This window comes from Pyrus communis, chromosome 12, assembly GCF_963583255.1.
Source record: "Pyrus communis chromosome 12, drPyrComm1.1, whole genome shotgun sequence".
NCBI lineage: Eukaryota > Viridiplantae > Streptophyta > Magnoliopsida > Rosales > Rosaceae > Pyrus > Pyrus communis.
This window is the reverse complement of record NC_084814.1, coordinates 5,000,213-5,027,543: the sequence shown is the minus strand read 5'-3', so window position 1 is coordinate 5,027,543 and position 27,331 is coordinate 5,000,213. Positions and strand designations below refer to the sequence as shown.

The 27,331-nt window shown below is 38.2% G+C and overlaps 3 protein-coding genes across 13 annotated transcripts; 2 read left to right on the top strand and 1 right to left on the bottom strand.

The window, feature by feature from the left end:
- Positions 1-4,378: 4,378 nt before the first annotated feature.
- Positions 4,379-7,123, bottom strand: LOC137710321 (monooxygenase 2-like). Of its 2 annotated transcripts, XM_068449256.1 has the most exons (6): positions 6,778-7,123; positions 6,487-6,633; positions 6,013-6,078; positions 5,761-5,923; positions 5,313-5,541; positions 4,379-5,219 (listed from the first exon to the last, which is right to left on the bottom strand). In XM_068449256.1, exons 1-6 carry the CDS (start codon positions 7,014-7,016, stop codon positions 4,699-4,701), a joined length of 1,365 nt encoding a protein of 454 aa, XP_068305357.1. In that variant the 5' UTR covers positions 7,017-7,123; the 3' UTR covers positions 4,379-4,698. The 2 variants fall into 2 exon arrangements, with proteins under 2 accessions (XP_068305357.1, XP_068305358.1); XM_068449257.1 differs by lacking the exon at positions 6,778-7,123 and having other exon boundaries at positions 6,013-6,086; positions 6,487-6,627.
- A 209-nt stretch (positions 7,124-7,332) lies between these two features.
- Positions 7,333-12,726, top strand: LOC137710322 (2-oxoglutarate-dependent dioxygenase 21, chloroplastic-like). Of its 10 annotated transcripts, none has more exons than XM_068449261.1 (7): positions 7,334-7,501; positions 7,595-7,833; positions 8,696-8,813; positions 8,962-9,025; positions 10,824-11,022; positions 11,109-11,326; positions 11,939-12,726. In XM_068449261.1, exons 2-7 carry the CDS (start codon positions 7,831-7,833, stop codon positions 12,501-12,503), a joined length of 1,167 nt encoding a protein of 388 aa, XP_068305362.1. In that variant the 5' UTR covers positions 7,334-7,501; positions 7,595-7,830; the 3' UTR covers positions 12,504-12,726. The 10 variants fall into 10 exon arrangements, with proteins under 10 accessions (XP_068305364.1, XP_068305362.1, XP_068305363.1 ...); XM_068449262.1 differs by having other exon boundaries at positions 7,334-7,546; positions 7,752-7,833; XM_068449258.1 differs by having other exon boundaries at positions 7,334-7,546; positions 7,648-7,833.
- A 7,550-nt stretch (positions 12,727-20,276) lies between these two features.
- On the top strand, positions 20,277-25,037 carry LOC137711372 (uncharacterized). The gene is made up of 7 exons (XM_068450605.1): positions 20,277-20,662; positions 22,211-22,299; positions 22,438-22,513; positions 23,234-23,283; positions 23,359-23,667; positions 24,192-24,230; positions 24,317-25,037. The coding sequence occupies exons 1-7, from the start codon at positions 20,488-20,490 to the stop codon at positions 24,491-24,493; spliced, it is 915 nt and encodes a 304-aa protein (XP_068306706.1). The 5' UTR covers positions 20,277-20,487; the 3' UTR covers positions 24,494-25,037.
- Positions 25,038-27,331: the final 2,294 nt, after the last annotated feature.

Below are 27,331 nucleotides of genomic sequence, written 5' to 3'. Positions count from 1 at the left end.
GGTTTTGTTTCTGGGAACTCACACGAGAATTTCCTAATGGATCACCCATCCTAGGAATGCTCTCGTCCAAACTTGCTAAACTTCGGAATTCCGATGGAACCCGAAGCTAGTGAGTTCTCAAAAAGCCTCGTGCAAAAGGAGGTGGGCATGTACATATAAGGCACATCACCCCTTCCATTGGTCGATGTGGGATGTTACATCTGACCCTAAGTGGGTTAATGCCATGAATGTTAAGATGGAAGCTTTGGAAAAGAATTCCACTTGGAATTTGGTTCCATTGACAAACGGAAAGAAAGCTGTTGGATGTAGATAGATGTTCACTATTAAGCATAATGCATATAGTTCTATTGACAGGTATAAAGTCAGATTAGTTGCTAAAGGTTATACTTAAACCTATGGTGTGGACTATCAGGAGACTTTTGCTCATGTTGCCAAACTTAATATTGTTCGTGTTCTTCTGTCCTTAGCAGCAAACCAGGATTGGCCCTTATTGCAGTTTGATGTTAAAAATGATTTCCTTCATGGTGATCTTAATGAGGAAGTTTATATAGATCTCACATCTAGAATAAGTATATCTCCTAAAAAATGTGTTGTGTGTAGATTGTGAAAGGCTTTATATGGTTTGAAACAATCTCCTATAGTGTGGTTTGGGAGGTTTATAAGTTCAATGAAGAAGTTTGTGTATTTTTAGAGTCATTTAGATCATACTTTGTTTCTAAAGCTACAAAATGATAAGATAACTATATTGATTATTTATGTTGATGACATGATAGTGACTGGTGATGATCAGGAGGAGGTACAACGCCTTCAAAAGTACCTAGTTACTGAATTTGAGATGAAATAATTGGGTGAATTAAACTATTTTCTTGGAATCGAGGTTGCACTATCCAAGCATGGTATTTTTATATCTCAACATAAGTATGTTCTTGATTTATTAACTCAAACATGTATGTTAGATTGAAAACATGTTGATACTGCGATTGAGCAGAATTATCATTTAGGCTTATTTCCAAATCAAGTTCCTACTCATAAAGAACGATATCAGAGGCTTGTAGGGATATAATTTATTTGTCTCACACCTGCCTTGACATTGCTTATGCAGTTAGTGTGGTAAGTTAGTTTATGCACTCACCTAGTGAAGCTCATATGGATGCAGTAATCCGTATTTTGAGGTACTTGAAGATGGCTCCTGGCAGAGGCTTGGTTTTCTCCAAGAATGGTCATTTGAATGTAGAAGGGTATACAAATGCAGATTTGGTTGGTTCTATCACGGACCGGTGATCTACATCTAGATATGTTACTTTTGTGGATGGTCATCTAATTACTTGAAGAAGCAAGAAACAAAAAGTGGTGGCTAGGTCAAGTGCTGAAGCTGAGTTTTGTGGTATGTCTTATGGTGTATGTAAGTTGTTGTGGTTGAAAAAATTGTTGAGAGATCTTGGATTTAAACCCAAGGATGCTATTAAACTTCATTGTGATAACAAGGCTGTTATTGAGATTGCTCATAATCTAGTGCAACATGATCGAACAAAATATGTGGAGATTGATCGACATTTCATCAGGTAAAAATTGGATGCTAGAATTATTAATTTTTTGTTTGTGGGATCTCAAGATCAAGTTGCTGATGTGCTTACTAAAGCTATGTCTAATAATGTGTTTTCCAACTCGCTTGACAAGTTGGGAATGCATGACATCTTTGCTCCAACTTGAGGGGGAGTGTTGCGAGTTATATATTTATATATTAATTAGTTTAAGTGTAAATAGTAGTCTATTGTCCCACATTAACGAAGTGCATATGTAATACCAATTGTAACTCTTATATATACTCAACTTTGGAGATTAATGAATATACAAGAAATTCCCAAATATTGTCATATATATATATTTTTGTATTTTACCGTGTTTAATTCAACTTTACTGATGTCCAGCTTCAACGCCATCACTCCATTCCTACCCGACGCTTTCTTATGCATATAGTGGGCAATTTCCGAAGCTACCAAACTATTATCCGAAATCAATCTTCCCAGTACAAAAGCACTCTGATTTGACGAAATGGTCTTCAGAAGGACCCATTTGAGTCTAGTGGTTAGAACTTTTGAGCAAATTTTGTACATTACATTGCACAAATTGATCGGACGCAACTGTGCCATATGGATATTTGTTCTTCGGGACAAGGGTAACGTGGGTGTAATTGATCTTATTCAACATTCTTCCCGTCGAGAGAAGTGTTGGGACTCCCGTTACAAACATCCTGACCAATAATATCCCAATGTTTTTGGGTAGAGACATTCCATCCGAACCGGGAGCCTTTGTCGGATACATCTGAAAGAGCGCACATTTAATCTCCTCATCCTCAAACGGCTTCATAAGATCCGCATTCATACTTTCGGTCACCTTCGGTTGGATGTACTGTAAATTTTCATCAGCATTTGTTGAACCCTCCGAGTCAAACAATTTCATAAAGTAGCTCACCATTATCTACTCCATTCCTGCTTTATCCTCCCGATAAACCCCTTGATTATCAAATAATCCCATTAAGGAATTAGCACACCTTTTTCGGTTTGCTTTTTGGTGGAAACATTTTGTATTCTGATCACCGAGACGTAACCAGTTTTCCCCAAGGCGTTGCCTCCAGAATGCCTCTTTCTGTGCAAGCAAAGAGTGTAATTTATTATAAAGTTCGCACCTTTGTGCCAACGAAGTCATTTAGCACTATTATTTAGTAATATTTTTCTTCATTTGTAATTAAGTTTTGAATTTGAAAATTCCCATGTCTATGGTAACCCCTGGGTGGAACTAACTCACAAGTCTATGGTAACTTCACAAGTTTTTGTAGATTGGAACCTGTGGGTTGAGCTCTTGGGCTAAACCTAAACTCAAGCTAACACGAACTTGATTAAACTCGAACCTAACCCAAGGCCGAAGTGTGTTGACCTTCTAATCTGTCCGAATTGCACCTCTAGTTGTTGTTATAAGGTGACCATCTTGTTGCAATTACCTAATCATTGCTAATTACTTTTTGGCTCACAATTTTCATGTTAAAGATGTTACAACATGACGTTAAATTTCAACTACTTCAACGTCTAAGTTATAATTTGACAAAAAAAAAAAATCTAAATTATAAGAAAAGTAAATTACAACGAAACATTAAGCATTTTTTTATAACAAAATTAACTGCTATTTTTCCCCACGACAAAACGAATTTTAAGCAACATGACGTTAAGTATGAACCTGAGTGGTAATTTTGGGTCAAATTGAGTAGTTTTACCGTCTCTTGGTTGACCCCCATCTTAACATTCCAACCACAAGGAAGGATTCAGACAACTCGAAAGATGCAGAGATCCACAAGTGCTTCCAGAGTCTCCTCCTCGGAGGACTTGCTTCTGACCTACTCCTCCTCACCCCAATCTTCAACCTTCAAACCAACCACAGACGACGGCTCAGATGGCGACCAGCACGAGCATCTGCATCTCCCCACATACGATCCCCTCTCTCATGTGGCAAAGAGAGAGCGACGCCGCATCAGGTCCGCAGAGAACGCCATCCACTTGATACCTGTCCTGCTCGTCCTCTGCGCCTTCATCCTCTGGTTCTTTTCCAATCCAGGTACAATATACACAACCTTCCCGTTTTGCCCATTTGTCCCCATATATTGTTTTCCCTTCCGGGTTATATTTGGAATTATGTTTTGTTTCCTGTATGATCGTTCCGTTTAATTTCATCTTCTCGGCAATATGTTCTGCTTTTGTTTACTCTAAATTAATCTAAATTGTGGAAAGAGGATTCGAACTTGGGTGCAGAAAGAGTCGACTCACACTGCGCTAGCCAACTTAGCTACGCCTGGTCCGCAGTTCTGCTTTTAAATACTGTGGCAGTATCTGTTTTATGAAATATAAAAGAAAAATTAGCTGGTTGAGGCGACGTGGATTAATATTTGATTCTTTCTTACTTCAAGTTCGAAGATTATAAAACTTTGGAGTGATGGCATGTTTTGGTATTTATTATCTACTGTGGTGCCTTAGCTTGAACTGGTACTGTTAGGATTCAAAAGTTAATCTCTTCTTGTGCAGTTTGAGGAAGTTAGAAACTACAGTTTTCGATTCATCAGTCAGTTTCGCGATTGAAACTAATTTGTTTCCTTGTACCAAACTTGTGTTTCTTGATGCGTGTTTTGCTATCGCGAAAAGCCGAAGAAAATGTTTTCTTGTGAAGGCTTCTTGTGTTGGTCATATCTTTGGAATGTTAGTCCCTTTGTGTTTGGCAACTTTTTGTTGTCCTTTCGCTTTGTTTCGTGGTTGTTTGTATTGCTGAGTGAGCTTTGTAGCTGAACAGATGTGTCGATATTTAAGTGACTCGCTTTCTATTTTTCTTGTCCAGAATGAAAGTTATCATGGTTGATGGGAGATACTGATCTTGGGGAGGAGCAGCTTTCCATCAAACATAGAGTTGGAGTTCAATCTGAAGAAACGATTTATGGATCGTGATTGGGGTCCGCCCTTTTACTCGAGGAGCTCTTAGAAATTTATATGAATGTAAGATAACATAGACCTCGTTCATAAACAGTATAGTGTCATGTACAATTAGTACTTTAAGATCATTTCAAAGCATATTTCCCATCCCTTGTCTTTAATAGACTTTGAACTTCCAACAATGTTTTTAACCTAATTAGTTCTGGGGATGATGACACTGCCGCCAATGTTACACAACTGAAGTTTGTAGAGGCTCACAGTCGAAATTTGTGTGCTCCAACAATGGTCCTAACCTAACAAGCTTGGGAAAGATGACATTGTTCCGAAAAAAACACACAACAGGGTCCTCCCACTGTAGGAGTGACCCTACAAGATTTGCACGTACAGTCAGCGGAAAGATGCGTGGCCATCTCTCGCTTCCATACGAGCTGAGAGCATCTTCTACGGATGCTGGTCCTGACTCGATGGCACCCGCAAGCTTTCTTGCCAGAATTACTGCATCTTCCAAAGCACAACAAGCACCTTGCCCAAGATTCGGAGTCATTGGATGCCATGCATCTCCTACCAGCACAACTCTTCCTGCTGAAGCCGGAGGGCTGATGCCGGGCCATAGCCACCGGTCTACGAGTGGTGTTCCAATGATTGTGTCATCCGGGGTATTATCTATGATGTTCAATAGGTCCGAAGGCCAGTCTTTGACTAGTTCGGTAACTTGCTTCTTTAAAAATGGCCCGTCAGTAATCTTCGGACCTGCAATAAAATGTACCACATTGAAAAATCAACCATGGGAATATTTGTAGATTCCAATCATCGATCTGCATTGTTGGCCAGATTAGAAATTACCTAGAGATGCTCTGTTGTAGCAGACGAACCAGTAGACTTTCGTAGGAGAAATAGGAAGAAAACCGGCACGCTGTCCCTTTCCATAGATTTGATTCAACCTTGGTTCAAATGGCTGCCCGTCGGGGTAACTTGCAAGACCACGAAAAGCACAATGCCCTACATATTTAGGCTCGGGGAACCCCATCCACGTAGCTATAGGAGATCGAATTCCATCACATCCAATTACTATCTGTTGGGGTTCATCAGAACATATTGAAAAATTAGAAACATTTGGTGATCTCAGTTTCACCCTTCATCAATCTGCTAAACGAAAAGCGATTTATATCCCGGAAAACACGTATGAAACATTGTCAAAAGTGGTTATCGTATCTGGAAGAACTTTTAGTCGTTCTAAAAGCATTGTCAAACTGACAGTGTTAAAGGAAATTCAGAGTGGACTGAGGGTAACCTTTGCATATAGCTGGGTACCATCCACCAATTGCAACAAAGTTTCTCCATTTTCAGTTTTTTCAATCTTTGCCAGCTTTGAAGAGAAACGAACCGCACCCGGAGGTAGTTCATTGGCAAGAGTCTCCAGCAGTATTCTCCTCTCTACAGCACGCACCTCTTGGCTGTTTCATCCATTTCAAGTGAGAGAATGAAAGATTGATTTGCCATGTTCTCTAAGAAAAGAGAGAATGTGGAAGAATAACTTCATTACCTTTCATCTTCCTCTTTGAACTTGAAAGACCGTAGCTCTCTTCCATTGTCGGTCTTTACCACCATCCTGCACAGCTGATTCCATGAACCAGATCAGAGGAAATTGGGTAGGGTTTTTATTTTTATTTTTTTTAACAAATAGTTTAGGATTGAGGGGAGGCTAGCCCGTTCCAAGGTCAGGGCGTACAACAAGCCTCTTTGAGGACTTACAGATTGTTTAACATAAAACGGGTGGGGCAATTGTTTCACCTTTAACAAGCAAGTAGCTAGCTTCCACCTTACTTAACAGCAAGGCGCGAAAGCCTTCGTTAGGGTTAGGATAGGTTCATAGTTCGGTTCCCTCTGGTGTAACCGGAAACAGAGCTGGGAGTGGTTGTGTGAAGAATGAGGAAACGCAGATGATGAATTAAATGTGGAGATATATACTAGTAATTTGTAGAATTAGCATGAAGAAACATAAGACTGATTAACATACCCTTGAATTTCAAGAAACTGAGTCCTGAGATGGTTTCCAACTCCAATTGCATCCAAAACTCGCCACCCATTTTTGAAAAGGGTGAGTGATGTTCCTCCAGTTCGAAGTGACTCTGCTTGTTCAAGCACCAGCGACCCAACTCCAAGCCTATTCATCCAAAAGGAGAATATTAATACAAAGTGATCGTATGTACACGTATATGTGTGTGTGTGTGTGTGTATCTTGTATTGTATGACACACTTTTAAAACTGCATGGTCAAAGATTTAATGTTGCTGAGATTTGGAAGTAACCTGTGAAGAGAGAGTGCAGTGGCAAGACCAGCAATTCCGGCGCCGACGATGACAATGCTTTCACTGCGAGCACCGGATTGAGCTTTGATGATTGGGCAAGAATTGGGTTTCGTTCTGGTTCTGGTTCTGATTGGAGATTGAAACCAATTGGATTGGGTGCCAGAAAGTGATCCAATTTTCGAATGGTATGGTGAAACAAGTGGGTTGTGAAACACTAGGGACAAAGATAACGTAGCCATGGTTGTTTTCACTTGTGTTTTATTATTCAATTAACATTGCAGAGTTTTGAGGGGGAGAGAGAGAGAGAGGAGGTGTTGGTCTGCCCAATAGCCATGGAAAAAGCAGTGGTTACCATGAAATTGGATTTCTAACATTTGGATCAGATAAACCCGGGAAAGAAAGATATTTCAGAGGCCCTTTTGGTTGTGGAGCTCGTCTGGGCTGGGCTTGTCAATATTAGCAACGTATATTGACATAGTGTTCCTGATTCTACCCATCCAGCCCACGCGTCCTCCATCCTTTCTTTCTCTCCTTCGATTCATCTGTTTGACTTACCTTTTGGCTCTCCATTTTCTGGTTTCCTCTTCTGGGTTTTCCTCCGCCTTCATCGTTGTGCCCCCCTGTTTTCTATCAATTTCTTCCTCTTGGTTTCACAAAATTATCTCCGGGCAGACACGATCTTTGATTTTTGGAATACTTGTTGGCTGTTCTTCTCTGTTTTTGGGTGCGAACCGTATCGATTTCGTCTTTTTCGCCGTTTTGTTAACTGGTACGTATTAAGGACTGCTTTCTAAATTTTTTTAGTTTTGCTTTGCAGTTTGATTTCATTTTTGGTTGTCTTGCCCAATGGGTTTGATTGGTTTTCAGCAGCAAACGAGCTGAGTCCGACGCTTCGGTTCCCGCTCCGGCCAGAGCTGAGAAATTTGCTCAAAGGTTTTTTTAATTATTTGAGAGAAGTTTCTTATGCGTCTCAGTTCTTAGCTTGCTGGGGCCCGGGGGACATGGTGGTGGGTTTGCTTGCTGCCATTGGTGCACTGTCTGGAGCTTGATTCAATGGTAGTGCCTTCCCTTTTTTGGTTTGAAATCTGATTAAGATTAATGGGTTTTGATTAATTTTTTGTAAGTTAGTTTGAAATTTGGTTAACTGTTTTTAGATTCTATGTTGCTACTTTGATGGTGCATGTGTTTTTGTGAATGACCCATATTATACTGTTGCAAACTTGATTTCACCCATTATTTTTCTGTTGTGTCATGAGATTATAATTTTGGGTTTTCTATGATTTATGCTCTCTTTTTGGGGTTACCAAGATGGTATCTTTGTTTTACTAGAATTAGTTGTATTAATTTTTCCTAATGTAGTTAATTACAGATGTGGTTTATGTTCTTATGTAAAAGATGAGTTTTTGAAGCCAGAAGTTATTGTTGCATTGATGCTTAATTTGATGCCTTTAGATTTAATTAGTTATGAATCCATCCATGTTCCTAATCAGTGATTCATTCCTTTTCTTTTCAACATGAGTAGGCCAAAATTTTCTATAACCATTGAATGAGCATGGTGAAATTCCTTATAATCCCTCCGGGCCCGGAAGGGGTTGTCCCCCTTCCGATTGTCCCATGATCAACCTTATGATAATGCGATAACAACGTCGGTGTTCCTTGCTATGTTTTGATGGCAGTTTTGTTTGTTTCACACATGTATTTGGAAATAATAAGGTTATGACTGCTGTTGGTGATTTGAGAGATTGCAGAGTGCTTCCAAGAGATCATATTTTGTGTATTACTCCTGTATATACATCATGTATTTGTAGGCTAATCGGAATTTGAAGCAATGTCAGCACACGACATGTTTGACAATTATGTACCCCATCATGTATTCCAAACAGTTATTCCTTAATTTAAAATTTTTAATTTTGTGCAGGCGCGAGGGCGATGCGTATTTCTAAAAGATCTAAGGTGTACATGCGCAATGACAGATTTCTGCATTCTTTTGATTCAAATAAGGAGCGGAATTTTGAATACAGTTTTCAATTCAAATTGTATGTGGAGTGTTGTTTGTTGTTTTTTTTTCTTTTTCATACAATTATCATCATTTGGTCATAGCTGCTCGAGTTTGAGTAGTTTGTGTCCAAACTCGTATTATGCTTTCTGTTGACAATGATCTCATTGTTTCTGATGTGGGACAAGGTTTGAAGTTGGAGAGACCAAGAACTGGGCACCCTCTACAGACTGCAGTACTACTATTGCTGAGGTCTATTTCAGTTCCTTTCTACTCTCTCAATCTTCATAACTTGCTTTTTTTATGTCTATCAATCTATCCATTTTCACATTTATATATTAGAATAGACTTAAACCACTTACTACTTGATTATAAGGCTATTTCCTTTAGCACTTATTTGTGGTAATGATCCATGTGGTTTCACCAATGAACTCACATCCTTGGATGGCAAGAGGACTCAATAGAGCTCAGTATATAACTCAAAATCCATTCTACAAACACGTATTTTTTACCTTATTGAACATAAGGATGTAAATAGATTTGGATATAAATGTAAATAGATTTTAATATATTCCGCACGTTAAACACGGTTTCAAATTGTTAATATAGACTGTATCAAGAAAATCTACCAAATATCGATGACATATAGCAACATTCACTGAATATGGACACTTCAGTTGACGTCATCGATGGCGAACAGGTTATGAAAGTTCAAATATTTTTTTTGCATTTGCTTCTTTTTCTCAGCAGAAAAGCCTCGATTTCTGGTAAAGTTTGAATTAAAAGTTCTTGATCATTGAACTTTGGTGGTAAGGGGCATATTTTTTATTTTTTATTTTTATTTTTTATATAAATGATAGGGTTAGTAAGTTAAACAGTTAGTAGTTAGGGAAAGAAGAATCAGTGATGATTGAACACACACCAGAGTTCAAAGCATGAATACTTACCTCAACTGCGTAAAACGCTATCTATTGTAATGAGTTTGTCGGATGTGCTTGTCGGATGTGCGTGTATCTCACACAAAATCAAAGAGATTAATACTTGAAATTTGAGGAAGAGATTAATACATATAATGTCTACTTGCAACGAATCTCAAAATTTAGATTACTGATAAGGACAACGAATCACGTTCCTTTCAGAATTGGAAAAATCTCGATTAGTGGAGAGGAATCCACCACTAAAAAGAACGTACGAATTAGGGTGAAAGGTGAAATGCCACCACTAAGGTGAACGTCTGAACCCACCACAGAAAAAAACAAAAACAAAAAAATAAAAAATAAAATAAAATAAAATTATGGATAAAAGATTTTCAAGTACCAAGAGATTGAGATCAAGTTATCAAGTACCAAAGGTTCTTCATTAACATTGGAAAACATGTATGAGAGATTTGTAAACGACTTCTTCCGAGTAGGGATTTGCAATTCTCTCTCACATATCTTAATCGGTTGAGTAATTTTCTACTTCTTTATTGTAACCATGTCCGGTTCTATCCCAAATCAAGTTAATTTCTGCCTTACCTTGGCCGAATTACTGAGTTTACTGTCTTACCTTGCTTCTCACCATAATGATTGGTGTGAATATAGCTATTTTTGTGACCCATAGTCACTGATATTATTCCTAACTTGCATCTTTAAAACTTACACAATATGATATATGTAATACTTTATCATAAAAAGCCCAGTCTTTCCGTATGGAACTATTCATTCTGGATTATACAATGCAACATATTTTGTCAATTTTCGAATGCAAAGGGTTCTGATTCTGGTAAGTATCACATGGATATATGAAGTTATGCTCTTTCCTTATAAAGTAGTTAATCATATGTAGACGCTACGAAATGTCGGTACAAGACTGGAAGAGCACGACCTTTGGACATAGAGGTTAGAAAGGAAAATTAATCAATCGTAATCCAAGTAGATGCATATGATTCTTTGAATTCTATATACATTCGGATGTGCCCTTGGTGCTGTATACAGTAGTTTATGTAGTAGTCAATGTCCACAGAAAAGTATATAATATATTTTCTGGGTTTAATCTTTACTTGTTTCAGTCTTCCAAACTCTGTAGATCTCTCTCATCAGCTAGCTAAACTGCAACTTATGGAGGAAAAGATGAAGATTTTGGTGCCAATTTTGCATCCTTCGCAAGTGACCACTATTGATGTTAGCCAGCTGCACCAGGACTCTCACACAAGGTCGGTATTGGTCAGAAGTATTCACCGTGCTTGCCAAGAAATGGGGTTTTTTCAGGTAACCAAAACAAAAATTGCATGTTGATTTCCCGGTTGTTCTTAAATTGTTACCCCAGATAGTATATTTAGCGTTGTACTTTCTAGGTTATCAATCATGGAATAAGCAAAACAGTCACTGAAAATGCTCTTGGCTCGTTGTCAAACTTCTTTGATTTGCCAATGGATCAGAAGAAGCTATTCTCGTCTGATGATATAAGCAAGCCAGTAAGATTTGTGACTAATTCGAGGGACTTTATCAAACTTTATGCCAACCCTATTGAAAATTGGATTGATTTATGGCCTCATAATCCCACAGAATTCAGGTAATTAAAATCTTTCTTCAAAGTTCTAATGAGTGTGATCACCAAATAATGGGGGCAATGTTAATTTGGATTCTTTTGTACTATTTCTTTTTTTATATTTTCACGAATTCATTTACAATTTTTGCCTTCATAGTCACAATTTGTTTGTAATCGGGTCCCCATAATTCTTTTTAATTTTTTATTTCACGAAAGTCATCATAGATCTTGAATTCAGATCCTCTCCTGATCTCACAGTCTGAAACCAACAAATTGCGTAATCCATACCCTTGATTTTTGTGAGGTGGGCCAGTAGGAATGACTACTGGGGCATAAGATTTGAAATGAGGGTCTAGAGGATTACTCAATCTATCTGCTCGAGACTACGATATCTAGAGAGGATCTCGATTCATAGATTTGAACTCAATATTTCTACCTAACAAAGTGAAATTATAGTGCTAAGAAGTTAAAATAATCAAGGACCAAGTCCCTTCGTAATTGTTTTGTTTTTCCCATTTATTAATGTGTGTTTTGAACACAATGATATCGTTGTTTAGTTGGTATTATGCTTATGTCCAAAATTAAATTATTGTTTTCACATTTCAGTTAGGAATTAACTTGATATTATTTTGTTAGAGAAAGTTTGGGAAGGTATGCAGCGGAAGTAAAGAGATTAAGCATCGATATAATTGGAGCCATGGTAGAGAGCTTAGGCCTCGGTCCAACCTACTTGAGGAGCAGCCTGGGGCAAGGAATGCAAATGATAGTAGGCAGCCGATATCCTAGGTGCTCCTCATCTAGCAGTATACTCGGAATATCGTCACATACAGACCACAGTATCATCACCATCATTCTTGAAAGTACGTCGGGGGTTGAGATTATGGATTTCGCAGACAATAATGCTTGGAAGTCTGTTCCGGCAACCGACGGTACCCTTAAGGTTCTAGTAGGGAATCATCTCGAACTACTCAGCAACGGGTTGTACAAGAGTGTTTTCCACAGGGTGGTTCCAAACCCTGAAAGGAATAGGATTTCTATAGGTAGCTTTCTTAGCCTACCCATGGAAGAGATAATGGAGCCTGCCGTGGAGCTCATTGATGAGCAGCATCCCAAAAGATACAAGGCAAGTAGCTTAGATGAATATATCAAGTTTCTCTCCTCCAAAGAAGAAAAATCCTACATAGAGAGTTTGAAGATTTGAATAAATAACTTGTTCGGACACTTTAGCTATGTATTGATATTTTCTTTGTTGATACATGCGATATTGCGGAAGGAAAACCACGTTAGGTATAAAGGTGAATGTTCTTAACCAACTAAATATGAGCAATCGAGCACCTATATGTATTAATGTTAATAAAGATGGTTTGTGTGGTTCATCCTTTACTCAATTTTCTACCATATCTTTAAACTAAAATTGTTACCTACCTGTACATGTTTGATAAGTTAATCGTTGCAGCTATTATTTGCTGATATTAGGTTGTTTAATTATAGAAGTCTTTATATGTTTGGTTTCGGTTGTATTTGTGGAGTCATTTTTGTTATTGAACGTTCTTTTATTATGGATAAGTTTTTCATATCCTACGGAGGAAGAATGCACATATGTCATCTCCTGCGAATAACGCATTTTACCCTAAAGTTTTATAATTAGAAGCGTTTAGTTTCGTAATTTTTATTTCAAAATCATCCAAACAAAAATTTCATTCGTCTAAGAGATCATTTATGCATTCAATTGTATGAAACAAATCAGCGGTGTGAGTTCAAGTAAAAATATTCATGACGAACTGTCAATTGATACAGTAGGTAGACCAAGTTCAGCTTGCATACCTTTGAGCAGACTTTGAATTTTGTCAAGGTCTTAGATTCTGAAGTAGTATTCCTTAGTATACATCTCCTCATTGCAATCGTCATCAAGCTCATCAGTTGCCACACTACGGACTGCACCAAGCGCAACCAACAATGCTGGCATATTTCCTTTAAATGCCTTCATTTGATCAGATGTTGGGGCAGTGGACGAGGAAGACTACATATTTTGTCAAACTTTCCACCTCAATAAGTAGATTCCAAGTCAATATCGCATGACTCAAAACGTATCGATAATATTCCCAGCTTCATGCAGATCACTCTTTGCATGCTGTGAAATCTTCGAAGCAGAAGTTCCCTTTTTGACTTTGGGATTGTCCACTATGCTCTTCTCTTCAGCCTTCTCCAGAGCAACAACCTTAAGCTTCACAAGGCGCAAACTAATCAAAGATTGGCTTGGTGAAACCCAACTATTAGAATGCCAGAAGATAATGGATCATCACTTGGGAGATAAGGCGAATAAAACGTCTTCTTTATGAATGACAACTTCTCTTTCGGAGCCACGGGCTACTGAAGTAAGAACAGTAGCCAAGGTAGATTCTTCCCTCCCTGCAGAAGCGGCCTCACCTTCTTCTTGCTCTTTTCCATGCTAGCACTGACAACTGCTTCCTAAGACCTTCCCCAAGGTATGGAATGTTTTGCAGACGCAGATATAGACCTCTCTGTTGCCAACCAAGTCCTTCTCACCTACTAAAACCTAGCCTACCATAAGGACCGCAACTTGCTGACTTGAAAATTCAGTTGCTTGTGCATCACTGTCCTCCTTGACTGTCGGGACACCATCGAGATTGCTTCTCGACTCTTCTTTAGCCTTACACTTAACAAAACTAAATTAAGAACCAATCAAAGATTTAACTTGGTAGCTTAATTCTTCTAACAAGTGACGTATCTGCGAAGTAAAGGAAAGATGATCATCAATTAGCATCATTATGCCAACACAAGGTGCATAACTTAGGAAGTAGAGCATGAAGATTAACAAGTGCAGGCTCAACACGAAACTGCAGACGTGACAACTCATTACCTTCCTACGTTCCTACTGATCTTTGGGATGGCCACATCAGAACACCTTCTTGCTTACACAGGTTGTAGGCGAGCCATCAAACTTCGTGGCGCACATGACTCCACAACCATCCACATCTACGAAGATCTTGCACTTAGAGATATATGCACCACTTTTCATACTTGGACTTACGATGTCATCACTCTTAATAACTCGACATCATTCTTTAAGTTTCGTGCTCCTTTTAACACGCCAATCACCATGCCCACGCACCTTGCAAACAACATGCCGATGCTCAGGCCTGCCTACTTTGCCAGTCCAAAAGAAGAATGCAGGCCGATGGTCAGAAATGATTGTTGAGCATGCGCACACCCCATTGCGCAGAACACATTCTTGATTAACCCAGCAATTGGAAGCTTGAAGTCTAAAGAGTTCTGAAAAAGGATGAGATATATAGTCCTTTACAAGCATCATGACAAAGTCCAGGGGGAAAGCAGCATCATTGTGTTTCAGGTAAGCCTTGAAAGTTTTTTTATCTAGCCTCGGCAGCTTCAGATCAAATTTCCCTACTTCAGATAAGATTTTCTCCCTGCATGTACTTTGGAACCTAGATGCAGCTCACAGCTTTCTTTGAAGATGACGTCGCGCTCTACCTGCCAAAGACACTAAGAAAATTTAGAAAATGCTCACAATACCTTAATTTAATCCAATGACACTTCTGTTGGTAGAAATGCTGGAGATGTAATGGCTTTTGACTGAATTAGGAAGAACAACCTAATTCTCAAAAAGGAAAAAAGAAAAAAAAAAGTTTAATCGGCCTGACCAGCATCGCGATTCATTCCGTGGCTACGCCCTAACATCAACATCAGTCGACTTCCGCTCGCATTGCTGCAACCAACATTTGACCATTTGATTTCCCCCCGAGTTGTATAGCCGGTGCATCTAACCAGTTGGATTCCCCTCGTGACCCTCTCTATAGCTGTACCTCAACGTCAGCGCCAACCGGCTTCCCACGAGTTGTATGGCTGGTGCACTAATGGAATAAACAGTATTTGTTTGGCTTTTTCTTGGGCAGATGTTCAGGGAGTGGTTTTGGCAGCTTAAGGAAGAGCTTGTCCTTGGTGATGTGAAGGGTGTTGTTGATGGTAGTGTTCAAGTCTGTGTACTTCTTGGTCTAGGCGGAGTTGGTTTGTCTTTTAGTCCTCTCATGTTGTTTGACAGAGATGGGGAGGCGGAGTGTTGTAGTCTTCCTTTTTCCGCTCAAGCTTCTTGTTGGGGTCTAGATCACGAGCCTTCCTCATATTTTTGTCATCCCAATCAATGAGGTCATTTGCTACATCAAAGCATTCCGCCAGGGTGGCATGGTCATACTACTTCTTGTTCGACTTTTGAAATCAATGATGGCAAGCCTGTCGTCAGGCTTCTCTGCTTCAGCTAATTTCGCACAGAATCGCTTCAAGCCCTAAGACTTTCATCCTTACTTTGGGTAACCATGCTGAATATAGCTTTGTGTCATTTCTTGACATCGCGATACATTGAGTAGGTGTTGGTGTAGATGCCAAAGGCAAGATAAACTGAGGACAAGCAGACTCCTTAATAGGAGATGATAACCTGAGCTATTACAAGGCATGAACTAATAGAGTTCCAGAAGGTAATAACCCAATTATCAAGCCAAAAAGGCTTCCTAAAAAATCCACAATCAGGAAAGGAGAGCTATTCCATCCTGACCTGGAAATTACATGAGAGGGGGACATGGAAGACCAGCCTTAGACAAGACCATGACAAGAGAGGGAGGAGGCGATGAAGCCCAATTAGAAGTGCACACCCTATATAGCGCCAAATTAGCAGCGGCATGAGCTGCTTTGTTCGCCGACAGCAGAATCCAACTCCAATGAATGGAAGAAAAGGAAGAAGCTTGTTTTCTAATTTCCTCCAATATTGGAAAAATTCTCCAGAGACCTTTGGAGAAATTCTTATGATTCAATCAATAACATTCTTACACTCACTCTCAATCACAACATCAACGAGGTTATGTCTTTTTGCCAACTTAACTCCCTCCAAGACATCTTTCGCCTCCATCTCCTCAGTTGATGCACGAGATAAGTGAAAAAATTCACCTCCAAGTGAAGACCCCCAATAGTCTCTCAATATCACACCAACATCCGACTCCCTAGAGGTTGCCTTCAACGCCCCATCAACATTCACCTTAATCATTGGATGAGATGGATGATTCCAAACTATAACCCGATTTCTGTTTGTATTGACCATTCGAGAAGGCACCATCGTACACCTATAATTCACCATTTCTTGTATCGAAACAAAGCACCTCTAGTTCACCAGGACAGGGTCAGGATTCCTAGCATGAAAAAAAGCACTGCAGTGTTCTTTCCATATTTCCCAGCAGGTAATACCAATAATAATGGCACGGTGGTCACGAGCATCAGGATGAGCAGTATTAATCATGTCAAGAAGCCATTTGTCAAACGAAGAAATTCTTTGAGCGCAAGGGCGATAACCAATTTGAGACCCAAACCATACCGGCAATGTCCACGAGCAAAGCAGTAGCATGTGTTCAATTGTTTCTTCTTGTGAATTACAAATAGGAAATAAGGTTGGTAGTGAGGTGTCGATGAGCAAGCGTCGACCTGGTTGGTAAATAAGTAGATGTTGCCCTCCACAGAAAATTAGATATCTTTGGGATCACTTTTGCATTCCAAATCAAGTGCCAAACCTTCATATCAATCTGGTGAGAGGAATGAGGATGAAATTCCTCACTAGGGACCCGAATGAGGTGAGCTCTATGGTAGCCGCTTTTCCCTGTAAAGTCCACATTTTATCCAAGGTCAAACAATTCGATCATTACCGCCATCTCTTTGTTGTTCATGGTGGTGAGGTGTAACTACCCTTACCACCTACTCTACTGATCTTGTACAGACCAAACCAATTGCGCAGCCTAGGAGGAATGCAGACACAGACGAAGATTGGCACCTACAATGGATCCAAGGTGAGCATGTGGTGTGATGTGAGCATACACATGAACCTTGGCCCTGGCCCAAGGCAAGTACTACACTGGTGCAAAAATGCACGATGAGTAGGTATAATGTATATGAACATGCCATAACAATATATAAATCTCAACAATATAATGGCATTTTTAAAATTAAATAAAACATGGCATGATAGGCATAAAATCAAAGGAAAACTAATGAAAATGGCTTGAAAACTTTGAGTTTTAACGATAAGGACAAAATAAATGGTAAAGTGAATAGTACCATGATTGATTTTTTAGTGTAAAAATGTGATTTTTCGTTAAAGTGAACAGTACCGGGAGCTTTTCGCTAAAGTTCCCTAAAATCAATCCAAAAGCATTTGTTGAAACTATAAAACTTTATATATAATATATAAAAACAAATGCCCACTTACTGATACATAGTCGAATCGTAACCTTCTAGCCTTGCTTGTCCACGTACCGATCTAGCCTTGCTTGTCCACGTACCTCCTCGGGGTAATTCTCTCTTATATGTGAAACAACTACAGTAATTAATTAATTAGGACATATACTAAAAGGCTAGGAAAATCCTCCATAGTTTGCTCAAACGAAGTGTTTAAATATACGAAAACATTCTACACGAAGTCACGAACTTATGCACGACAACCACTCGCTGCCGCCGTGGCCACCGTCTGGTTCACCGGATTCTGGAAAAAGTCGTTGGATTTCTGGAAATTTTTTAAAACTTCATAACTTTCTCAATTCTCAACCATTTTCGATGTACTTTATATGGAAATGAAGCTCAGGAAGAGGAGACCAAGTTTATACCTCTTAAAAGTCCAAAAGGTGGACGGAAATGGACTAAAATTATCTCAAAACTCTCGTCCCTAACTCCAACGTCCCAAAACTGTGCTTCTACATGTTAGATTGACTTCCAACTTAGGTTAGTGGCCACAGGGAGTTGAGTAGGTGCTTCCAAATCTCCCAAAACCTTGTAACAAGAACTAGAAATCATCAGAGATTCCACCAGCTCCAAGTTGCTCCGAGTTGGAAGCTCAAAACTCAACCATTTTAGGATCGGTTTGTACAGATGGACTCGTAAGGATGAGAGGAGTACGATGGTGGTGGTTTGAGGTTCAATCTGTGAGATTTGATGATGGGTCTTAGTTGATGCAGAGAGAATGGAGACCTGGCGTGAGGGAAAGAAGAAGAGGAGAGAGAAAGAGAAGACAATTTTTGATTGGTAAAAAAGAAGAGAGATTTTTTATTGGGTGAAAAAGTGTGGGAAGTGAAATAATTGGTGGTGAGGTATGGTCACGGGACCAACTTTTAAAAGAGAAAAGTGATAAGATTTTTTGTATAATTCAAGGTACATGAAATCTATCTCCTTATCAAAAATAGTAGTTCTAACACTAAATAATTAACACACTTTAATTAAGCGTAACTTTTTCGTTACAAATCCGATTCGGGTCTAACTTAGGCTCACGCATTCATAATAACGAGTACTATTTAATTACGATAATAGAAAAATAAATTAAAAGCCGAATAACTACGTTCACGTCAGGTTTCACTTTGCCAATAAGGGCATAAACGTCATTTCCCACACTCGGAAAGGAAATTACATGGAAAATTAGGGACGGGTTGTCACACCGTCACTACCTCCATCTCCATAAGAATTATATAGATCATAATTCAACCAAGAGTCCGCAACCTCAAAACTGAAACTAAAAACCATAAAATAGTTATGAGCAAAAACAAACATGCACAGAAACAAACAAACACAAACACAAAAAACAAAAACGAAAACAAAAACAAAAACAAAAACGAAACAAAAAAACAAAAACAAACAAAAATTACTACCTACTCACGACGGTCCTCGTCAATTTGGTCAAGACTGAAGTTGGTATGCGAGGACGATGGAGGCCCAATCGTGTGTTGGCAGTTTAATAGGGATTCTGCACTTGGCGAGTAACTGTTTGTGGTGGTGAGCAAGGTCAACAGTGTATCGAATGGTGGAGTTTGAATTGATTCCATAGAATTTAAGTTTGCGGTGATCTTCAAGTAGTTTGCCATTGGAAAATAGAGTTAGGTGGTCAGTGGATATAAGCTCGGGTACAAGTTGGCCTTCCCAAATCATGGTTTTGATGTCAAGCACTTTGTCATGGCTTGACACTGTTAAAATGAAGGATAAGAAGGTTTCATGCTAAAATATAAGAGCAACATTATGAAATCAATAAACCCTTAAATCATAAATAATTAAACGATGGATGCAAGATGAATAATCCAGAGTGGCAGAGATATAGAAGAACGTTGCTGGCTCTTTGAATAATTTTGTCTTTCTATAACACTAGAAGACACTATATGGTTAGTTTATATAGAGCTCCCGGCCGAGTGCTTTCCTTGTTGATCAAGGGAAAACCCTTCCCTTCTTGTTCAACTATTTTCTAAGCAGTACTAGACGTGAGTTACTCGAAAGAGTTGTTTTTCGAAAGAAAAAAAAAGAAGAAGAAACTTTGTCCAAACTTTTGATGAAAATTCCTTAGTAATGGATGTGAGTTTTTTTTTTTTTTTTGACAAAAAAAAAAAAAAAAGAAAAAAGATATGAGTTGTTAATCAACATGTAACAAATAAGTGGAGTTCTGGTCCTACACAGATTTACATCAATATACTAACAGAGTTTTTAGCGAATTTGGACAACAAATGCCAAATTGAGGTGTAGAACAACCATGAAGGATTAATTTGAAACATAAAAGACGAAATTTGTGAATCTCCAAAACATCACGGATCCAAAACTTTAATTTTGTTAACATAGGCATATGAGTGTATAACAAGGAACCTCAACTTATGTTAACATAAGCACATGAATGGACTACAAGAAGGAACCTCAACTTTCTTAATATAAGCATATGAGTGGACAACAAAAGATCCTTAATCTTTTATGAGAGAAGAATAATACTCTAAGATATAATTCGGAAATCTTTGATCAAAGTATCGAGCCCGATTAAAGAAGGCATAATTCGACAAGAAAAAGGAAGACATAAAGTTAAGGGTAGTTTTGGTAATTTAACCATGTCAAGACTCTGAAAAACACTGCCAAGCGGCGTGTTTCTTTTGGGAGCCGATTGCTGGCCTAAGTTTACACATTTTCTGGTAAGCAGAGAAGCAGACCCCATCACTTTGCCTCCTTGTGCCTAATGATTTCCGACTTGCACTTCAGAGCAAGCAAGGTGGGAATTATCTGAAAAAATAAAACGAGAGAGAGAAGCGCGAGGCTTTAGCTTTTGAGGAGAGAGAGCGCTTCGGCTTTTGAAAAGGGATAGAGAAGCTTGTTGAGGAATGGAGGGGGGCAGCAACAGTAGCAAGAGTGGCGTGGTGGTGGTGACCAATGAGAGAAGGCCAAGTGGGGGAATCCGAATCCAGAATCCGTTTACCTTGAAAGTGGGTCAAGTATTTACAGGCTTTGGCATAGGCTGCGGTGTTGGTATCGGTGTTGGCCGCCCCATAAATCTAGGTACTCTCTCTCTCTCTCGTACAGCTTTCTCTCTCTAAAATCTAATTTTATATGGAAGATGGACTTGGGGCGGCTCTTCAAACCCAGAAATGGTGAAACCCATCAGACACAAGTTGCTAAGAAACCTGTATTACTTCCCAATTTCTCTGTCATTGCAATTGTTGATTGTTTTTAGAAATTGCGTCTGTTTGGTTACTGAGAAAATGTAGGAATTTGTGCACAGTTGTCTTTATCAGTGTGTAATGAGAAGTTGTGTTTAAGTCTCCCTCTGGCCATTACATCACTTTATTCTGCTCTATAAATTCAATGTTGAACTTGGTTGCATTCAAAGAAATGAATTATGCCACCATTGTTTAACTACTAAGCTATTAGCATTTCGTATGGTGAAATATAGAAGCCAGTTTTTGGTTGTCATCCATTACAATTGCTTCAATTTCGAGTGGGATCAATCAAATAATGATTGCTTTGTTTTGAAAACAATGGAGTTCTCGAGAAAGTTTTAGGTAATCTGTGAGGCAATGGGTTTCGCACGGTGCTTAGGGGCATATGGTAGTTATACGGTAATGACTAATTATAATACTACATTACCATTGTAGAACTGCTAACCTTTACATGGACCGGCTTATAATATGTATGATTGATTCCTGCCTACTTTGGTTCCTTTTTCTTTTTGGGATAATGCCTACTTTGATTCCTGGTAATGACTAGTTATAAGACTTTTTTAATTCTTGCGTAAGTAACGGTGGACTGGTAAAGTTGCCTTGCTTAACCGGTACGGCAAGATAGGTGATTGTGTTTAGAAGAATACTGAGTCCGTATCCATGATCTACTGGAAAAAATTTATGTTGAGTTGTCTAATACTAGTTCTTTTAAAACAAGACTCCCCTTGCCCTTGAAAAGGCAGCTGGCATATTTTAAGATTGTTCTGGACTAGCTAACCAGGGTTGTCTTAGAAAGTCAACATTAATCAGATAGGTGGACTAGAATTGCATGTAATTTCTGAAAACTTGTACGTTTCCTTAATCCTTTTTGAATTCAGGTAGGCATATCCCCTTCCGAATTATATTGGGAATTAAACAAAGACGAAAATAATATAGACTCAGTGCTGGCCCCTAGAGTAATTTTCATCTCTGCAACTTATGATTGAAGGCTGATATTGCTACTGTTGGCTTTTACTTATCCTTAGAAAATTTAGTGAATGGTTCACACAGATGTTTTTGTGTTTTTATTCTATGAGGATTATCTGTCCGTGGATACCTATAGATGTCATTTATTTTCAAGCCTTTTTAACATATTTTATTTCCCTTAGCGTGAAAAGCAGAACAAGGAATAAGAGGAGTAAGAAACAATTTGTTTTTGCAAGCATGTCTTAGTCCATGTAATTCAGTACTTAACTGTTTGATATTAGATGAGTGTTTAAGTCACGCAAGTAGTTATGCATCTTTTGATGTAGAGATACTATTGACAATACTACAATCAACTTTCTCTTCTATGGTTGTTTTGCTTGTAGATATTAGGTTACTCCTATTGATTTAAACTATGTACCAGGTGCAATACCAGTACTGAATCAAGTCATGGGTGCTACAAGAGGTGCCACTGATGCATTATCTGGTGCTAGCAGACATGTAAACAACGCTGTAAGTCAGATATCTTCCTCTTTTCTTGTCTTTTTTGGTTCTCTGAGTATCCCTGTCATTGCCATGAAAAGAAAAAGATCAAATGAGTCGTATACTTACAAACTTCCCCAATCTCTATCCCGGTTTCTCATTTTCCAGTTGAGGAAGGTGGGAGCCAAGAACATTGAAGCGGGCATTGGATGTGGAGTTGGTATTGGTCATGGTTTTGGAGTTGGTATGTCATTTCATGTGTTTCAATGATATTCAGTAATATGTTCTGTTTCATGTTTTTCCATTTCTGATGCACTATTATGGAGACTAATGTTCACAAATTCCTGGTGAAATCTATGGTTGTCAAGCAATTTGAGTTCATGTAATGCATTCTGATAGCTGGTCTTCGTGTCACCTAATTTCTATCAGAAAATTTTGTAGGATATGTGTCACCTAATTTGTATTTGAAAATTTTGCAATGTAAACAAATTTGACATTTATGGCTTCATGTTCTAGGTTAGTAGTACACTATCATGCATGTTTTGGTTTGAAGGCTTTCACAGCAGCCCTTCAACTCTACTTATTCTTTTTTTGTGTGTACCATACCTATTGAGTGTTTGTTAATTTAAAAATCATTATTATTTATTTCGAATTTAGTTATTGGATTGGCATTTGGTGAAATTGGAAAAAGAAAAAGAGTGAAAGAACATTATGGCATGGAATGATCTTTTTCTAGACTACTACTGGAGATGTTGTCAGTGATTAAATGTTAATAACTTTATAGTTTATATGTTATTCATACAATTTGGCTTTACTTAATGACATTGGGCCTAAATATGCATATAGGCTTCTTTAAAAATTCAATTGGCAGCAAATCCTTTGACCTTGTATGTCAGTGCTCTGTAAGTTGTACATTTTAATAATATTTGTTTTCAGTAGCTGAATTATTGACTGCTGATTGCAGGCCTTGCTCTGAAGCCAGGGGTGTTGCAACAAATTCAGTTTCATTTTGTAGTAAGTATTAGTTTCTCTGGTCAGGTGTTGTTGCCGTTTACAGACTACTGATATATATAACTCTGTATTCTTTAGCAAGGAATGACAAAGATAATGACGAAGTTTGGAATTTCTCCCAATTTAGCCATTGGTCAAGGTGCCCTCCCAAGTTCTTTGCAAAGTGCCATGGGAAATGTAAATGACCCGAGCCAAAATTCAATGGGAAGTAGCATGCCGTTGTCAACAAAACCACCAGACCATACATCTCTAAGTTTGCCTGGATATGGAAATAATGGTACTGGTTCTCCGGTTGATACACCTCTTGGTAGTCGAACAGAAAAAGTTCTCAGCAGTTTTCTTCAGAGTCCACTTCTGAAGGGAGAGGACAGTGAACCAAATGAAGGGGTATGCAACAAATAAAACATATTTATTTGTCAATTTCCTTGCTTAGAGGATTATTTATAATTTCCAATCATCAGAGCATTAATGATACGTTTCTCTTGACTTTTACTGCATACCCTTTGGTTTGACTCCGTTAGTAGAAAGTTTCGAGAAAAGAAAAAACATTTATCTGAAGTAACTTCTTTCTTGCAACCTTACAGAAGGGGCCAGGGGCACTTTCTCTTCTTATTTTCTTTGGTGGGGGTGCCTGCAGTTATAAGTCTGTTGTTGGGATTAGGTCAACAATAATTCTTGCAGATGTGGTTATTGTGAAGTTTTAGTTAGTGACAATCTAAGTGCTATTGAAATTACTTATCTGCCTAAAAGCAGTTCAAAAAGTATACAATTGCATATATGCATTTGATGGACAATTCAAATGAACTCTCCACTGACGTATGTGTCCATGATTTCTTACTTTTCATACTGATCTGATCCCTAATATGCTAATATGTTCAGTGATTATCTAATTCTTGATTTTACTTATGTAGGCTGGACGCTTGAGGTCGGAGAACAAAATCCTTCAAATGGTAATGTTTAATATTTCCGTTTGTTAGCATTGCTTTATTTGTTAATATAAATTAAAATTGGCAAACTGAAATTACCTATGCATCAGATATTGAAACACCAGCAAGTCATTGAAGAGCTGATGGAGGAGAACGATAAGCTTCGCCACATACTAGTGGAAGACCTGAAAGTCTCACCTAGCAAGCTGCAAGCAAGTTATTCAAGTAAAAACAGATCTCCATGTACAGATTGTTTTGAGTGTCGAAGAAAACAAAGGAGAAAATAGATGAAGTATAAAGTTCTGGTAGATGGCTTTCAAGTTCAATGACAACAACAAAAGTTATTAACCAACGCCCCTTTTAACATAGAGTTTGGACCTTGATGGATTTGCTACCCGGCCAAACAAACACCAAGGAGCATTATCTGGGTTCACTGGGTTATAAGCTAATCAAAGAAACCGTACAAGTATAATCCAAGTTACCTTACAGAGGTAAGCATTACATATACAAACCAGTTGAGGTGAGGTGCACTGGTTAAAATTTACCTCCTTGTTTCTGGGTACCTTTGTGCTTAACATCGTCCTTTACGTTCATTGAACACATTTGTTAGGCACAGACGATTGCATTTCTTTTAAATTGGCTGCAGCTTTTGTTTCCTTTGGTTCGTGGCATACTCTCTGCGTTATGGTCATGTTTTGCACCGCAAGAAAGTACCCTTTTTTTTTTCAAGCTGTTTAATACGAGAGCGATGAATTGTAACTACATTAATTGACCGTTGCAATAAATTGTTTTGATTATTGTAAGTAGACTCCATATATCACACAATGCGGTCTTTACGCGGTCCAATAATGTGTTCTCTCTAGCATTACTTGTTTTTCGCTATTTGACGTAGATGCCCTGTTGTCCTACTAAAAATACATCACAACTCAAAGAGGAAGTATTTTACTGTATCAAAAAGCTTTGTTCCATCATAAATGGGCCACGCAGTAGCAAGGCCCATGGGCTTTAAGTGTGCAGGCGTACTGTCCTGAGATGTGGGCCATTGGTCCAGGTTCTCTGGTGTTTCCTATTTGATGGCCTATCAAGAAGATCGGGTGTCAACAGTACTACGGTTTAGTAATATTCATTTTTATTTGTAAGTCAAAGGCCTTTAGTTCGAATCTCGTGGTTGACGAATTCAATACCAAATTAGGTTACTCATTGTATAGCTTAACCGAACTCTCATGTCCCCTTAGTGTAAAATATATCATTGTATTTAAAAAATAAAATAAAAAAATAAAAAATAGTTTTCTAGGTTAAGCAAGAAAGACCTATTTTGGGTTGTTTAATCCCATTCTAAGCAATCAAACAAACATAAAGGTAATTGAATTAAATAAATTATAAATCTATTTTTAAGGTTGTAGATATCCTGTTTGATTTGATTTCGTAATATGTCACCATGCCATTTTTGGTCCTTTTGTTCTTTAAAAACATATAACAAAAAATACAAGCAAAGGAAGAGACTTTATTTTTCTTTCAAGATGGCCAAGCTCTCCCCAGCTACTTATTTCTGTCTCCTCACATTGTCGACGACAGGTAAACACTTTGAGCTTGTTTGGTACGCGTGATTAGATTGAAATGGAGGCCTCTCAAATTCCAAACGTTATTGAGTCTTGACAATGGAAGCGAATGTCATTTCATTTTAAGAAGGATTGGAATGAATAAGTTTAATCTTCTAGCTGACCATAATTTTATAATTTTATCACTGGTCGGTTATCCATTTCAATTCAATCAAGTGTACCAAATGAGCAATTTGGTTCTTTAGTCTTTCTCATTTCCTCTTCAGTAGTATTTCTAACGGTTTAGTGTAAAATATTCTATCGTTAGTTTAAAAAACAAAATGATTAATCCATTTTTATGGGTTTTGTAGCATTTAATGGTGACTTGGTAAAGGGAGAATCCTATTGCACTAATGATTTGGCCGGTTGTGAATGTGAAAATCCTTGCTGCAAATCAAATTGTGAATCTCTCTATCCTTCCGGCAACTGGGTTTGGAATACATCGTCTAATTCATCAGCGTGCAAATGCCATTACAAATGTGAACAACAACAACAATCAAATGGTCTCGAACTTGAACGACCGTCGAAACCAATCGAACAACCTTTGACACCGATCGAACGACCATCGAAATGGATTGAACGGCTGTCGAAACCGATTAAAAGACGATTAGGTGCTAAGGTATGCAACCAAGGTATAGGTCGATGCAGCCCTACATGCGTTGATACTTGTTGCAACGGACAATGTTCCGCCAAATTCTCAGACAGAGAAGGACAGGGATTTTGTGTTCCCTTTGTCGAGGAGTACAATATGTGTTTATGCACCTTCTTCTGCTAATTAAGTAGATATAATTAGTAGCTCTTCATTCAAAAACGTATTCCATCTCAGCATATGTATAAGTTGATGGTGTCACACATTCCATAAATAAATTTAAACAATTCTCTCTCTCTCTCTCTCTCTCTCTCTCTCTCTCTCTCTATTAAAGATGAAATCGTGTGAGGAAGTTCATTGTTTAGCTAGAAGTGACTTTCATCGTAAGTGGTGGATTGTCTTAGTGTTTAAATTTTTTTTCTTCAATCTACTTTGTTCCGAGTTCAAACTCTCTCTCTCTTCCCGTAAAGTAATATAGAGTAGAAATATCACTTGCATAACGGTATGAGTTCGAATTCCATCGCTAACTAATATAACAAAATTTATCATTCGACAAAAAAAAAATATCACTTATATTAAAAAAATAAAAATAAAATAAAACTTTCAGCGAGCTAAAAGATAGTCAAGGTTGGTTCCCAAGTGATCAAAAAATTTAGGCCTGTTTGCTATCACTTTAGATTTTTTTTTTTTTTTTTTTTTTTTTGGGTTTTGAAATTTAATCGGTAATAAGTAATTTAGCTCCATTCCTTATTTTATCTTTTAAATAAAATGGTATCCGAAGTGGATACCAAACATGCCCTCAATTTTCTTTCAAAGATTCTCATCATAAACAATAAACTTTAGTGTTTAGTGTTACAGAATAGCGAAGAAGAGACTTGTATCTTAACAATAGGCACCTCATGCCACTTAGTACTATAGTTTAATAGTATTTCTCTTCA

Excerpts from the sequence above, each read along its gene's own strand:
- LOC137710321 (XM_068449256.1), bottom strand. The coding sequence starts at position 7,016 with ATGGCTACGTTATCTTTGTCCCTAGTGTTTCACAACCCACTTGTTTCA. Across the intron at positions 6,634-6,777 it reads ACTGCACTCTCTCTTCACAG|GCTTGGAGTTGGGTCGCTGG; the intron begins GTTACTTCCAAA and ends TTGGATGAATAG. Across the intron at positions 5,220-5,312 it reads CTACAACAGAGCATCTCTAG|GTCCGAAGATTACTGACGGG; the intron begins GTAATTTCTAAT and ends ATTTTATTGCAG.
- LOC137710322 (XM_068449261.1), top strand. Across the intron at positions 9,026-10,823 it reads GCAGTACTACTATTGCTGAG|TCTTCCAAACTCTGTAGATC; the intron begins GTCTATTTCAGT and ends TACTTGTTTCAG. Across the intron at positions 11,327-11,938 it reads CATAATCCCACAGAATTCAG|AGAAAGTTTGGGAAGGTATG; the intron begins GTAATTAAAATC and ends TTATTTTGTTAG.
- LOC137711372 (XM_068450605.1), top strand. The coding sequence starts at position 20,488 with ATGGAGGGGGGCAGCAACAGTAGCAAGAGTGGCGTGGTGGTGGTGACC. Across the intron at positions 22,514-23,233 it reads TGGTCATGGTTTTGGAGTTG|GCCTTGCTCTGAAGCCAGGG; the intron begins GTATGTCATTTC and ends TGCTGATTGCAG. Across the intron at positions 24,231-24,316 it reads AGAACAAAATCCTTCAAATG|ATATTGAAACACCAGCAAGT; the intron begins GTAATGTTTAAT and ends CCTATGCATCAG.